Source organism: Chiloscyllium plagiosum, chromosome 34 (genome assembly GCF_004010195.1).
Source record: "Chiloscyllium plagiosum isolate BGI_BamShark_2017 chromosome 34, ASM401019v2, whole genome shotgun sequence".
In the NCBI taxonomy this organism is placed as follows: Eukaryota; Metazoa; Chordata; class Chondrichthyes; order Orectolobiformes; family Hemiscylliidae; genus Chiloscyllium; species Chiloscyllium plagiosum.
In genome coordinates, this window is record NC_057743.1 from 14,015,274 (window position 1) to 14,028,986 (window position 13,713).

The 13,713-nt window shown below is 43.2% G+C and overlaps 1 protein-coding gene across 5 annotated transcripts; it reads right to left on the bottom strand.

Moving 5' to 3' along the window:
• Positions 1-3,290: 3,290 nt before the first annotated feature.
• ap5b1 (adaptor related protein complex 5 subunit beta 1) lies at positions 3,291-12,535 on the bottom strand. 5 transcript variants are annotated; one of them, XM_043675615.1, is made up of 3 exons: positions 12,484-12,535; positions 7,988-8,146; positions 3,291-6,662 (listed from the first exon to the last, which is right to left on the bottom strand). In XM_043675615.1, exons 2-3 carry the CDS (start codon positions 8,132-8,134, stop codon positions 4,029-4,031), a joined length of 2,781 nt encoding a protein of 926 aa, XP_043531550.1. In that variant the 5' UTR covers positions 8,135-8,146; positions 12,484-12,535; the 3' UTR covers positions 3,291-4,028. The 5 variants fall into 5 exon arrangements, with proteins under 5 accessions (XP_043531550.1, XP_043531548.1, XP_043531547.1 ...); XM_043675613.1 differs by having other exon boundaries at positions 12,417-12,502; XM_043675612.1 differs by lacking the exon at positions 12,484-12,535 and adding an exon at positions 12,319-12,477.
• Positions 12,536-13,713: the final 1,178 nt, after the last annotated feature.

Sequence of the window (13,713 nt, forward strand, 5' to 3'; positions counted from 1 at the left end):
ACAGGAGGGAACATCTGTATTGCAGCAGCCTAAGGTGTTAGGCCCTAACATGAACTCCTGAACCAGTGTCCTGGGATTGAGATGTTTGGCCTCAAACAACCACAATTATCTTCCATTGTGCTAGGTATGACTTCGACGACAGAGATTCTTCACCGCCCCCCCAAATACACATACACAAAAGGATTCCCATTGACTCCAAGTGTAGCTAGTGCTCCTTGATGCCATTCTTAGTCACATTCCATCTCACTGTCCAGGGAAGTCATTCTCACCTCACTTCTGGGGCTCAGCTCTTTAGGGAATGTAGATAGCCAGGTTGGAACAAGGTCAGGAAGTTGGCAGCTCGAGCCAAGCCCCAAACTGAGCATAAGCTAGCAGTTTATAGATACAGCCGTCAGTAATACCTTCCATCACTTTGCTGATGATCAAGAGCAGACTGCTGGGGCAGTAATTGCTAAGATTGGATTGCCTTGGTTTTTGTGGACAGACCTGCACAATTTTCTACATTGTTAGGTACAGAAGCAGAGCCTTTAGTCCAACCAGTCCATGCCAACTATAATCCCAAACTAAACTGGTCCCATCTGCCTGCACTTGGCACATATCCCTCTAAACCTTTCCTATTCATGTACTTATTCAAATATCTTTTAAATGTTTTACTGTACCTGCATCCACCACTTCCTCTCAAAGTTCATTGTGAGGTTTCAATATGACAACTGTCAATATTGCAGACGAGGACTGCAACTTTTGCAGAATCCAGTACTGTCAGCTGTTTATTGATAGTAGGTGGAGTAAACTCCAATTACTTGAAGACTGGCATCTGTGATGCAGGGTATCTATGGAGCAGGCCAAGAGGGATCATCCACTTGGTAGTTCTGTTGAAGGTGGCTGCAGATGCTTCAGCTGTGCATGACATAGATATCTTAAATGGGGGGGCTTTCCTTCCAGAGCAAATCTCCAACTCGTTAAGAACAAATGCTCTCTATGTTCCTAGTCAGATGCTGCAAATGTCAAGTAACAAGATCTACAACAGGCTCATAGGAAAAAAAAACACTTGTACTGGGACAGGAACAGTATGTCTCAATTCACAATAAATGATGGACAACTTTTTTTTAAAAAATGCTTTGGTTACAAGAGTCAAGGGCTAACTTTCTCAAGCCCAGTAAAGAGTGGGTTAACATCTTTCAGGTGGTTGTGATGCTATTCTTCCCATTTTCTAAAAAAAAATCCAGATCCTCTGCCTGAAGGCTTTGATATACTGTGACATGGCTCCACAATCTAGGCTGTCACTGTATTCAAATGTGTTGTTAGAAAGTGTGCTAATTAGGACGATCACCAATTTTTGACAGCCATAGCAACAGCAACCTAACTTAGTTTGGGGAGGCAGGGAAGGAAGTGGAGATGTGTGCCAGTCAGGGTTCAGAAAGGAGATCTATACACAACAGGAGAGATAGCCAAGGTATAAAATGAGTTTGTGTGTTTGATTCCTTACACATAGGACAGGGGTTTTATTCAATGCTTTAAAATGTCAGATCTGATGCTTATAATTGTTTACTTCACTTTAGTTTTTGATTGTCAGGCACCACACTCTAGGAAACACACAGGACAGAAATCAGACACATTTAATCAAATATAAAAGATCCAAACCTTACAATTTATATCCTTATCAAAGAAGATGCTGCCAAAGTCATTGAAGGGGATAATTAAGATTCCTCATAGGCTGAAAATTAATAAACAGGGAGGTATTTAAAAGGATGATTGCCATAAACCTTTATAAATTATGACGAGATGGAATATATTGGAGGATGCTGAAGGGTGGGCAGTTTGAGTCATAATCTTCCAACTCTCCTTCGATAATGGGTGGTGCCAAAGAATGGAGAATTGCAAATATTATACCATTGTTCAAAGTGGGTTATTGGTTTGTACTTGCTAGATTCATCCTATCAGCTAAATGTGTGCATTTGTGTCGGGGGGGGGGGTAGCAGAAGTGAGCATTTAGAAATAGCATTCGAGGATAAAATTAAAAATTGCTTTAGCATAGGTTCAATAGTTAGGGAAAGTCAGCGCAGGATCAGTGAGGGAAATTTGTGTTTAAGTATCAAAAACTGCACAGGTAGGGGAGAGATGTAGCAAGTAAAATTAATACAGCCTTCATGGACTTTCAAAAGATATTTCATAACATGTCACATCACAGATTTCAAATTTGAGCCGTGTAGAATAAATGTGGCATTGGCAGAATCAGTACAAATGTTACTGAATGACAGGAAACAGAATAGTGTGACTGGTTTTCAGACCGGAGAGAGAAACAGTAGTATGGCTGCCTAGAATTCGCAATTGGATTCACACTGATGTAGCACGTTTCCATGTACTGGAAACTATATTTATTAATAAGGAGGCCCCTCTCTTTGGAGACAGTAAGGACATTTACACACATTGCGCCTGTTTCAACTCACTGAAATAACTGATCGCCATTCACTTGTTCATTTTTCAAGAGAATGCCTTGATAAGTGAAGAGTTATGTAACGTAGTCAATGATTACCCCACCGCTGATTCACACAGATCAATGGGAGCACATAGAGGATCTTAGCTCGTGTAGATGCTGATAGAACTAAATGGTTATTTCAGTAAGGCCACAACTGGAACTTCATGCTGTATTCGTTTCACCCTAAAGTCAGCTGTGCTCCCATGGTTTCCAACTCTATCCTGGGAACAGTACAAAGACAGATTGATTTGGTGTGGAAGGGGAGTCAGACAGCTGCTCAGAGACACTCAGACTGAGCAGTGACCAATGCATTACCACAGCAGGCAATTTTCCCATTAACGCAGCAGGCCGGACACCTCTCTGGTTTAGTATCTCAGACAGGAGAAAAAAGAAATGGGGCTTTATCAAAGCAGAGGCTTTGTATGCTCCAAACTCTGGATTTATATATTGTTTTATAGGCACCCTCTCATATGGCTTCCCTTCAGAATGTGACAGAATTAGGATAAAATTACAAGGAAACTACAAATAACAGAAATACCAAGCTTTATATAAAAATATTTGTTTCCCCATATTTACAATATCAAAATTAGGTGAAAAGGAAAATAGCAAACATTGGCGAATACTGATTGATCATAGAATCCCTAGCGTGGAAGCAGGCCATTCAGCCCATTGAGTCTGCATCAACCCTCCAAAAAGCATCCTACCTAGACCCACCCTAACTCCACATTTCCCGTGGCTAATCCACCTATCCTGTCCATCACTGGACAATATGGGCAATTTAACAATGGCCAATTCACCTAAACTGCACATCTTTGATCTGTGGGAGGAAACTGGAGCGCCCAGAGGAAACCCAAAGCAGACATGGGGAAAATGTGCAAACTCCACACTGAGGGTGGACTTGAACTTGGGTCACTGCTGCTGTGCGGTAGCAGTGATGCAGTTGAACAATTTATTTTCCTCATCACCGTCAATCCCTCCACTTCTGAAGGTATCAAATACAATCCACTTACAGTGGCACTAACTGCCCTCCTGTACCTTACCTAACACAATGTATTTCCTGTGTAAGTTTGGACAGGAAGCAACAGACTCTGCAGTTACAACAGGTATCATTTCCAACATGGATCCTATCCTTTCCAATTGATCTATAGACTGTCGAAGGGCGGTACTGTTTCACCAACTAGAAATCTGGACAGTTTGATGTTATCCAACCTTCCAGCATTTCTTACTTAGGTTCTATAATGACCTGAATTAATAGCGCCTAATTCACCCCAGCCTGGGAAATGTCCAAACTGGGAATTTTCAGGGCATCAAATCTCCCCGCATTGAGTAAATTCTAGGCCTTTAAGACTCACTTGCATTAAAAGGAAACAGAATGGGTATTACCCTAGCAATGGTCTCAAAATTCTGCACACTCAACAACTCAGTTATTACACACTCAGCAGTAATCCTCAGAAGACAACCTCGCTGCTTGAAGAAGGAAGTACATTTAAAGTGGTACCAAACAGAAAGAGTTTAATGGCTGCACTGTGTTCAGATGACAAGTTTGCAGCAGCTATTTTTCAGACGTTATGTCAATCAGGTAAGCATTAATGAAAGGTAAAAGCTGCCAGTTATCAGTGACAATATCAACCTTTGCCATATCGTGCGCCTGCTCCAGACTGAGCAAAAGGTGGACTCGAGGGGGTAGGAACAGAAAAACCTTGTAAGACTCTGGGTCTGACTGCTGCGAAACCACATATTTTTGAAAGTGCAGGTTTACGAGTTCACTCAGCGGTCTCTGAACTGTCGTAAAGCAGAAGCGACTGAGAACAGACTGGCTGGATCCAGTCTGGAGCAAGGATTCCCAGAACTGGTTAAAGAGTCGAGCCTTCATTTCCAGCGGCCAATTTGTCGGAACGGGAAGGGCCAGGAACAAACGGGCGAAACCGATGTCAACAGGTTCAAGCTGGCTACAACACGTACTGCCGTCCTCCCTGGTAAAGACTGCTCTCGTGTGTAAAGTGACGGGAAAAGGTAGATGCGGCTTGAAAGCCAAGGAGAAAACATGAGGGTTTCTGCTTAGGAAGAGACAGGGTACATGGAGATCACTCAGTGGCTCGTAGTGGGTACTCCTCAGGTCAAAACAGAGATGCACAGTGTAGATTTTGTGATACTCAGGATCGACTTCCTCAGCAAAAGTCAAATGGAATTTCATCACAATAGTAGGAGCAAATCCGACATTTTGGAATTGGTTCAAGTAGTTCTGTAAGGAATCTTCTTCAAAGTCCTTCACGGTTGTGTCTCCGGCAGGACCGAGATTGGAAAAGCCTTCTTCTGGGACTGGAATGAGTTTCAGTACGGGGTGTTTTATTGGAAGAACAGAGATGGAGTGATCTGCACTCTCTGACATTAGGGATGAGAGTGATCGCGCCTTTGCCCGAATACAGTTCCCTGTCCCCGGTGCCACGATTCCTGCGAGCTTCTCGTGGGAGAGGCAGGTGAGTAAGGCATAATAGAAATGGGCATGGTCCTGAATGTCAATGTCCTGGAACTGGGCATGAACGTGCTGCAGGAGGTCTGCAAGGTCACTGAAGATGGGCTCCACGTTCTGGTGATGCAGAATGCTTTTGCACACTGACAGCACTGAGTTACCCATTCTCCAATCACCCTGCCTGCACAGGTCGGAAGCTTGAACAACATTCAGTAAAAACTGAACTGTTGTCTTTTGCAATATGGTGGGTTCCTTGGCCACTCTTGCTAGGACCTTGAGGTGCCATATGAGTTTATGAGGAGACAGTTGCTTTGGTGGGAGTTCCACAATCAGCTTGCGCAAAGCCTCCCCCAGTGAAACAGGCCATTTGGAATCCTCAAAGAGGTGCTGAATGCTGTCTATGAGATTAATCATGTGTGGAGCTAAGGTGCAATGCCTCTGGTACAGCTTAACCATATATTGAGTCAGCTCCGACATATACATTTCACTGGCATGGAAGCAACTCACAAATATGTACACGGCTTGGAAAAACGTCACAGTATGTCCTCGGCTTCCATTGGCATCCACCAGTTTGTATAAGGACACAAGGTAGTCAAAGATCTCAGCAAGTCCTCTTTCCTCCTCAGCACTGTCAAGGCACATAAGACTCACCAGGTTGAGACGAGACATCATTGTGCTGCTGTCGTTAAAAAGTGTGGGGAAAAGGCAAGCCGCCATCTTTGGCGTGAACAAAACTGGAAGATTCTCTTCCAGGTTAGAGTTAATGGGGCGGTTTTCAGGAAAGTGAAGCAAGCAGTCCATGTAGAAGAGCTTGACAGAATTGCTGAGCAGTGGATGCTGGGCCATGCAGACCAGACGCTTCAACAGGAAGTTCTCATCCTCGGCACTGAAGAGACTATCAGTGAAGCTGGCCTTCATGTGCAGCATGCTGTGCATCAAGGAGATATCCATTGTCCCAAACAAACGCAGTAACTGGGATCGGAAAATGGCTGGAGAAAGCGAGCGCACCATAAGGACCACCTGGATCAATTCGTGAAACAAAGCAGCTTGGGATACTGGAGTTAGAAGGAAGGACTCCTCCAACAGCAGAGTCACTGAAGACTTCAACTCCTTTGTCTCAATGGTCGACGGTAATGGAGTCAGATCGGTGGTTGTGGTGATGGCTAATAAATCCTGTGGCTTTTCCATCACCTTCCATTTGATTTCCTCGTTCCTTGTCAACAATTCTCGGATGGCTCCATCTGACACATCGCGCGACCCCGAGAGTGCGCGGACTGCATTTTTCAACGCTTGGATATACAGCAGCGTGTAGGCCTGGTGCAGCGGACTGACTTCCTTTTGCTGGAGGGTGTGCAGAAGTTCCAGTTTTCTTGACAGGAGCCCTGGGTGACATGTTTCAAATTCTCGAAGGCAGTCGCACGCTAGGACCCTGAGGGGCCTGAAATGTCCCCCGTATTTGCGATCATTAGTGTCACACACTGCATCAAACAGTTGGGTCATCAGATTGTTCAATATTTTCACATTGCTGGTCAGGTGATCAGTGGCAATGACTATAGTGGTGACTGAAAGCAGCAAGTGGCATTTCAGATTGACCGACTTGGGTACAAAGGGCAGCTGTGAGTAGATGCTGAAGATTGACTCTGCTGCCTGCTCAGCCACCCGAGAGCTGGTGAACAGCCATCCTGGGAATTCCTGAATTATCCCGAGAATCTGTATCTGAAATGCAAATTCAGACAAGAAATATTACAGACCCTGAGCACCAATTATTGTACAGCTCTCTGCCACATCTTTCTTAAGATCAGGTGACTAAATTGAGAAGCCCAGATCCCACTGAACGCAATCTACGATGAGGTCACGAGAACAGATGTGAGATAAATAAAGAGTTAGTGATTAGCTGATACCAAACTTGAATTCTGAAAGGCTGTAGATTCAAAGACTGGGCAGACGCTGGCTAGCATTAATAAACTCCTGAAAGTTACACTTTGGGGATGAATGAATTGATATGGGAAGGGGGTCTGATGAGACTTAATGTCAACGCATTGAGGATACAGAGAACGACAGAAGGTAAAGTCAGCATTATCCTAATGGACCAAAGGGCTGCTCTCCCATTAGAGAGAGATGATGGATGACTGTTTAATCTGAGGGTCACTATGCCTCAGGCGAGGGGAGAGAGGTTGAGAAGGAGAGTCTTTAATGGTAACTCGGCTCATGCGGGAATTGAACCCACACGGTTATTGTTGCTCTGTATAATAAACCAGCTATCCAGACAACTAACCAACCAACCAAACCCTGGCAAGTAAACAAATATATTAAGGACTTAGATGTGACAAATGAGAAAAAAGATTAATTGAGTGATTCAACTGTTTAAAATGTTTGTAAGGAATAGATGAAAGATTACTACAGGACAATGCAACCTCATTGCCTGAATTTTGCAATGGCAGCACCACTATCCCAGTATAATCTAAAGTATTTCCTTTATCATTGCCCACTGGTTTTTAAAGATTTTGATTCAGTGACCTCTGAAAGCCAATAAGGAGATTAACTCAGAACCTGATCCCTGACAGACTGCACGTTTACACTGTTAATTGGAAACAGTTTTACAGCAAAAGGAGGCATCTTCCCAATAATTCAGCTGTCACGCTGCGCAGTGAGAGCTTTACATACTTCAGGAAGATCCCAGTTTCAACACCTGGTCAGCGTTTGGGAAATCAGCATTAGCCCGGGCAATAGACAGGGGATCCAGTTGACCTCCCCTCCCCCCCCCACCCAACTGCTACCCAGATGAAAAGAACACAATGAGTGTATACAGTGGATGATGCTTTGACAGGCCTCAGCTGCGAGATTAAAACAGCCTGCTGATCTCTGGGCTGAAACGTGACAAATGGCCACTTTGTTGAGGTATCAGATTGCATCTTAAACTGTGAATTTACAAAATTAGCAGAGAAAATTAAAGCATCAAAAGTCAATCCATGCGCTCTCTCAATACAGCAATCTTTCACTAAATCAGGAAAGGAAGGCAAAGTGACAGGGTGGTGTCATACCTTTACGTTTTCACTGATCTTCTCATCTGCCAGGACCCTCAGGAGATCGTAAACAAAGTTCTCAGTTGTTGTGCTGGCAAGAAAATGTGACGGACTGGCATAGAATGCTGCTACTTTCTGGGACCATTCAGAATTTGACACTGCCATGGCACTGGATTACTGCAAAATAGAATACATTGCAAGTTGAGCGTGTACTTGTGCCACAAACAAACCGAAATTGCTGGAAAAAAACTCAGCAGGTCTTGCTGCATCTGGGGCCAGAAAGCAAAGTTAATGTTTCGGGTCCAGTCACCTTTCTTCAGAACGACTTCAGAACTACTTTTGTGCTCCTTCTTCCCTCCCACCAAGTACTCACTTTCAACTGAAGCAGGGCTGCAAAGCTAACCATCATCACTCTGGGCTCTGATCTTTCAGGGGCACTGAGATTAACAGCAGCTCAGCAAAGGCAATTAGTAAGTGTTACAGTCATCGTGCATTTCCCCCAGCATTGTCGAATAATACTAACTCCCCAAACATGTTCCAATAAGAGAATCACACTCAATCAGGGCTGTTCATATTTGATCATTGTGAGCCCCATGTTCTGTGTTCTTCAGTTATTTTATTGGGGGAGGGGGTAGGGCTGGAGGGCAGGTGAGAGTACATAAAGTGGAAAAGCCTCATCCACTATGGTGGTGCATACATTTCAAGGTGCTCATACCAACATACCTTGGTGCTTTCATTTAGGATTTATTTACAGAAGGGGCAACAGCACTGAAGTAACCCCTCATCACAGGGGTGCAATAATTCAAATAAGACTAAGCAGTAGATCAGAACAGTTAGGGACTAGATTGCTTGGACTCAGAAACCAGATTTCTTGAAGTTCGAGGGATTACATGGATCAAGATGGCAGCGTGAATACCATGCCGTGGCTAAAACCTAGGCCAAGGAACGTGCTACTGGAGATAGTTCACCATTGTTCAGTAGATGAGTGGTAGTTGAGAAATAAATTGTATCACACTGGGTAAACATTTAAGCTCACAGAGGGGCTTCAATCAGGCTGATGTGCCTGGTCAGTTCCCCTCCAACAAGGAGCCTCTGTGGACCAGTTTGTTGCTGAAATTGTTCACTGTCCAGTTCCAAACGAGAAGCACTGAGGGTTCTCTCTAACTGAGTAGAACAAATGGATCTTTTGAGAATGTCATGTCCAAGCTGGTTTATGTTCAGCGCTGCACAGAATAGAGCTGCTGAGTCAGCTGGCTTCAAAGAATCCCACCCATAAGGTTAACCCTTTTCCTCTCCCTTTCAGTTGAATGAACTGCCTGCACATTTTGTCCTTCTGAGAACTTATCCAAAATGTTTAACATTCACCTCCAAATGAATTTTTGTATTTTAACAATTCCTTGTATGCGAAATGCTTTAAAAAATGTTTGAGACTTCGAGGCATTAAACTGGCAAAGAATTTTTTTTTTAATATTCATGCGACTGCTACAAGTAAAGGAACAAAACAAGCACCATCTGGTATTTAGGTGACAGAAGACTATAAATTGAGTTTAATCTCTTGGCTTATTGACCTACACCAAACAAATGGTCTTGACAGACACCCTGTCCCTGCTGTTTCACATACATCTCAAGTTTCTTTTCAGAACTTATTCACAATTGAGCTATCAGCACGGATAAGTCAATTCCAAAACTCTAAGTTCCCAACTTGAAACAGGCAAACAAAAACTAAAACACAGGCGCAGACAGTAGCAAGTGGCCTGATGTTCAGTGACAAGACTATAGGGTTTGGGGTCCTTGTGACTGGATGCACATTCTTACATGGAAAATGTTAGCAAACCCTTGTACGTAAAAATGAGGGGATCAGTTCCTGCTATCAACAACTTGAATAGAAAAAAGGAAATAGCATTTACTTAGCAGCTTTAACACCACAAGCACATTACAAAGATTGACATCAAGCTACATGTAGGGCAAGATAGAAGCCAGGCTAGTCCAACTGGTTTATTGAAATCACAAGCTATCGGAGTGCTGCCTCTTTGTTACTGCGCCTGACTAAGGGTCAGCGCTCTGAAAGCTTGTGATTTCAAATGCATCTGTTCGACTATAACCTGGCATCAAATGACTTCTGACCTTGTCTACCCCAGTCCAACACCACATCATTTTAGGGCTGGAAATGAAAAGCTTTAAAGAATGCCTTAAAAGATGAAAGGGAAACAGAGACTCATCTGGTACAAATCCCATGTATGTTCAAAGTGCAGGTAAGGAAGAAAGATGGATAACAAATTCTACAACCTGAGGACATCCTGAAGTACTTGACAATGATACTTTTAAAGTGTATTCACTGTTGCAATGTAGGAAATTGGAGTTACTGATGACCAGCGTGCAGTTGCATCAGAGGAAGGAAAATGACTGTATATTTGTACAAATGTAGGCAAACTGCGAGAGCACAAAATCAGCACATGATTGGTTGGGGAGTGGGACTGGATTTGTAAATGAGGCTCTACATTACCATATCAACAATAACTTACAATTGTACATTGATGCATTTATTGTAATGTGGGCCCTCCATCTTGAGCGCAATGATTCTGACACAGCAATATGACAGTATTCTGTGAAAATGTATTTCTAACAGTATAATGATTATGTAAACAAGACAGACTAGTACACATCCTTCAGAAGGCAACTGGCTAAGTATTTGAAAAGGAAACATTTGCTAGGCAATTGCAACTCGAAGGGACTGGGCAATCCTTTTTAAAGAACTGACAGACACAATGGGCTAAACCTTCATGTTGAATTATAGATGAATGCTTTGTAATTAAAATTGATATAGATACATCACCAGAAAGATTAGACAAGGTAGATCAAGATGGTCATGTGCAGAGTTGATTAATACCAATCTGGCCAGATTAAGGACAGCTACAATTAGCCATAGATTAGATCTAATTATAATTACAATTTCTACTTAACTTGAAAATGGACAGACAGCATTCACTGTTAAGGAAGCAAAGCAAAAACTACACTTCAACAAGGTATGGGAGCACATGCAGCAAGGGAGTCAACAACTTCAAGGAGGGAAGAGTGCAGCTGACAATGAGAGGGGAAAAGCAGCCATTAAAGACAGTACATTTCAGACTGGAAGAAATCCCACAATGACAGCAGCACATCAGTACACTTTCTCTCACATCAGTTCTGTAAAATGAGTTGTCCAGTATCTTCTAGTTGCAATTGCCCAAAGAAGGCTTTCTTTTCAAATACTTAGCCAGGTGTCTTCTGAAGGCTACAGATTGGTCTGTCTAATTTATATATTCATTCTACAGTTAGAAATACTTGCTTTTTCACAGAAGACTATAACATTGGAGTGTCAGAATCACTGGGCTCAAGTTGCTGGGCCCACATTTCAATAAATGACTCAAAAACAGCAGCAGCAACTTGCAATTATGCATCGGTTATGTACAGTCTCATTTCAAAACCTATTCCCACTCACCTACCCAATCCCGTGGCGATCTTGTGTTCCCAGAGTTTATCTGCATTTGCACAAATTTCTCCCATTCTGAACACAAAGTCCCTTTGTGCACCATTTTGGACAAAGTAAAGGGGTAATTATGACAGGGAGAAAGTGAGGACTGCAGATGCTGGAGATCAGAGCTGAAAAATGTGTTGCTGGAAAAGTACAGGTCAGGCAGCATCAAAGGAGCAAGAGAATCGACATTTCGGGCATAAACCCTTCTTCAGGAATGAATGACAGTATATTAAAGATGAAAGACTGCTGCAACTAGAAAAAAAAATCAAGAATCATTAAACATGGACAACAACAGGTTTGAAGTTTTGCTATCACAGCTCAGAGAGGAAGAATAGCCACATGGACCAGCTTCTACACAGTATACTTATAATCAGAAGGCTTCAAAAACACTAAACCCATTGATTACTTTTCATGAAAATGCACCCTGTTACATGGGCAAGCATTTCAAACCAGAATACAGGGTCCAATAACAGCAATCAAATTAATGACCAATTATATTATTTTTAATCAGATGTTGACCAGGAGTCCATGCTTTATGCACTCCTTGACACAGCATAAAGTGTGGCACTGGGAAAGCACAGCACATCAGGCAGCATCTGATTTTGGACATAAGCCCTGCATCAGGAATTTATTTTTAAAAAAGTCACACTAGGTTATATTCCCAACAGGTTCTTCTCATTAGCACACAAGCCCATCATGTAAAGCACATCCTCCCCCACCCCCAGTTTTAAAAAAACCCAGGCTGGACTGGAAACATTAACTGGTTTCTCTTTCCACAAACGCTACCAGACCTGCTGAGTTTCTCCAGCACTTGGTCATCATTTATGGGTCATACTGGGAAGCAACGAGTGTGTCTGCCTGGATAGGAGGCCCGGTGGGAGCAGCGGGCTGGCCTGGGTCGGGAGGGCCGAAGGAACCGGGTAGGACACCCACCACCACAATCAGGGCGACACGCTGCTGCGACCCCGGGAAAAGCCGCGACCTTCGCTCCACGAGTCACCTGATTGCAAGCACCGTCACATGACTGTAGCGGAAGGCAGTGACGTCATTGCGGGGCACGTCCCGCCGTGCTGCTTCAACGCCATCTTTGATATGGGCGGAAGCATTTACCCCTCCCCCCCCGTTAAAGGCAGCTTCTTTTTCATAGAAAATTAACCTTCATCTCCAATCTCTGATCTAGTTGTTGCTCCTTCCTTCTGAGCAGCACAAGCAAAATATCTATTTATTTTCTTCTCAAACTGCTGAGAGATATTACACACTCTAGAGCAGGTGGGTCTTGAACCCAGGCTCAGAAGTAAGAACTTTACCACTGCATCACAAGAGCCTTTTCTGTTTAGTTTCTAACATTAGAGTGAGGGTGGCGATTTTACATAAATGCTCACAGGTCCCACTTAATAGTTTTCTATAATTTAACAGGTCTATAATGATAAATTGTAATCTCTGTGAAATTTTAAATTTCCATCACCAATTTTACAGTAAGTAAAATTCACTTTCAAATGAGTGGTAAAAGTGGTCACAACTGGTGTATTCATAAGCCTTTCAATTTCAGAGCAGGAGGAGGCCATCACAGAGTCATCGAGATGTACAGCATGGAAAAAGTCTCTTTAGTCCAACTCATCCATGCCAACCAGATATCCCAACCCAATCTAGTCCCACCTGCCAGTACCCATCACCCTCCAAACCCTTCCTATTCATATACCCATACAGATGCATTTTAACTGTTGCAATTGTACTGGCCTTCACCACTTCCTCTGGCAGCTCATTCCATTGACATACCACCCTCTGAGTGAAAAAGCTGCCCCTTGGGTCTCTTTTATATCTTTCCCCTCTCATCCTGAACCTATGCCCTCTAGTTCTGGACTCCACCACCCCAGGGAAAACACTTAGTCTATTTATCCTATCCATGCCCCTTATGATTTTGTAAACCTCTATAAGATCACCCCTCAGCCTCCACGCTCCAGGGAAAACAGTCCCAGCCTATTCAGCCTCTCCCTTTAGCTCAAATCCTCCAAGCCAGGCAACATCCTTTTGATGTTTTATGCTATGTTGTATCACCCCTGGATTTTGAAATCATGTTTGTACATTAAGGTCTAGGGCATTTATATATATCAGGAAAGGAGAGTGTGGTGATTGGAACATGGTCATCCAAGTTTAGAATATCAGTCCTGATGAAGGGTCTTGGCCCAAAACGTTGACTTTTCTGTTCTTCATATGCTGTCTGACCTGCTTT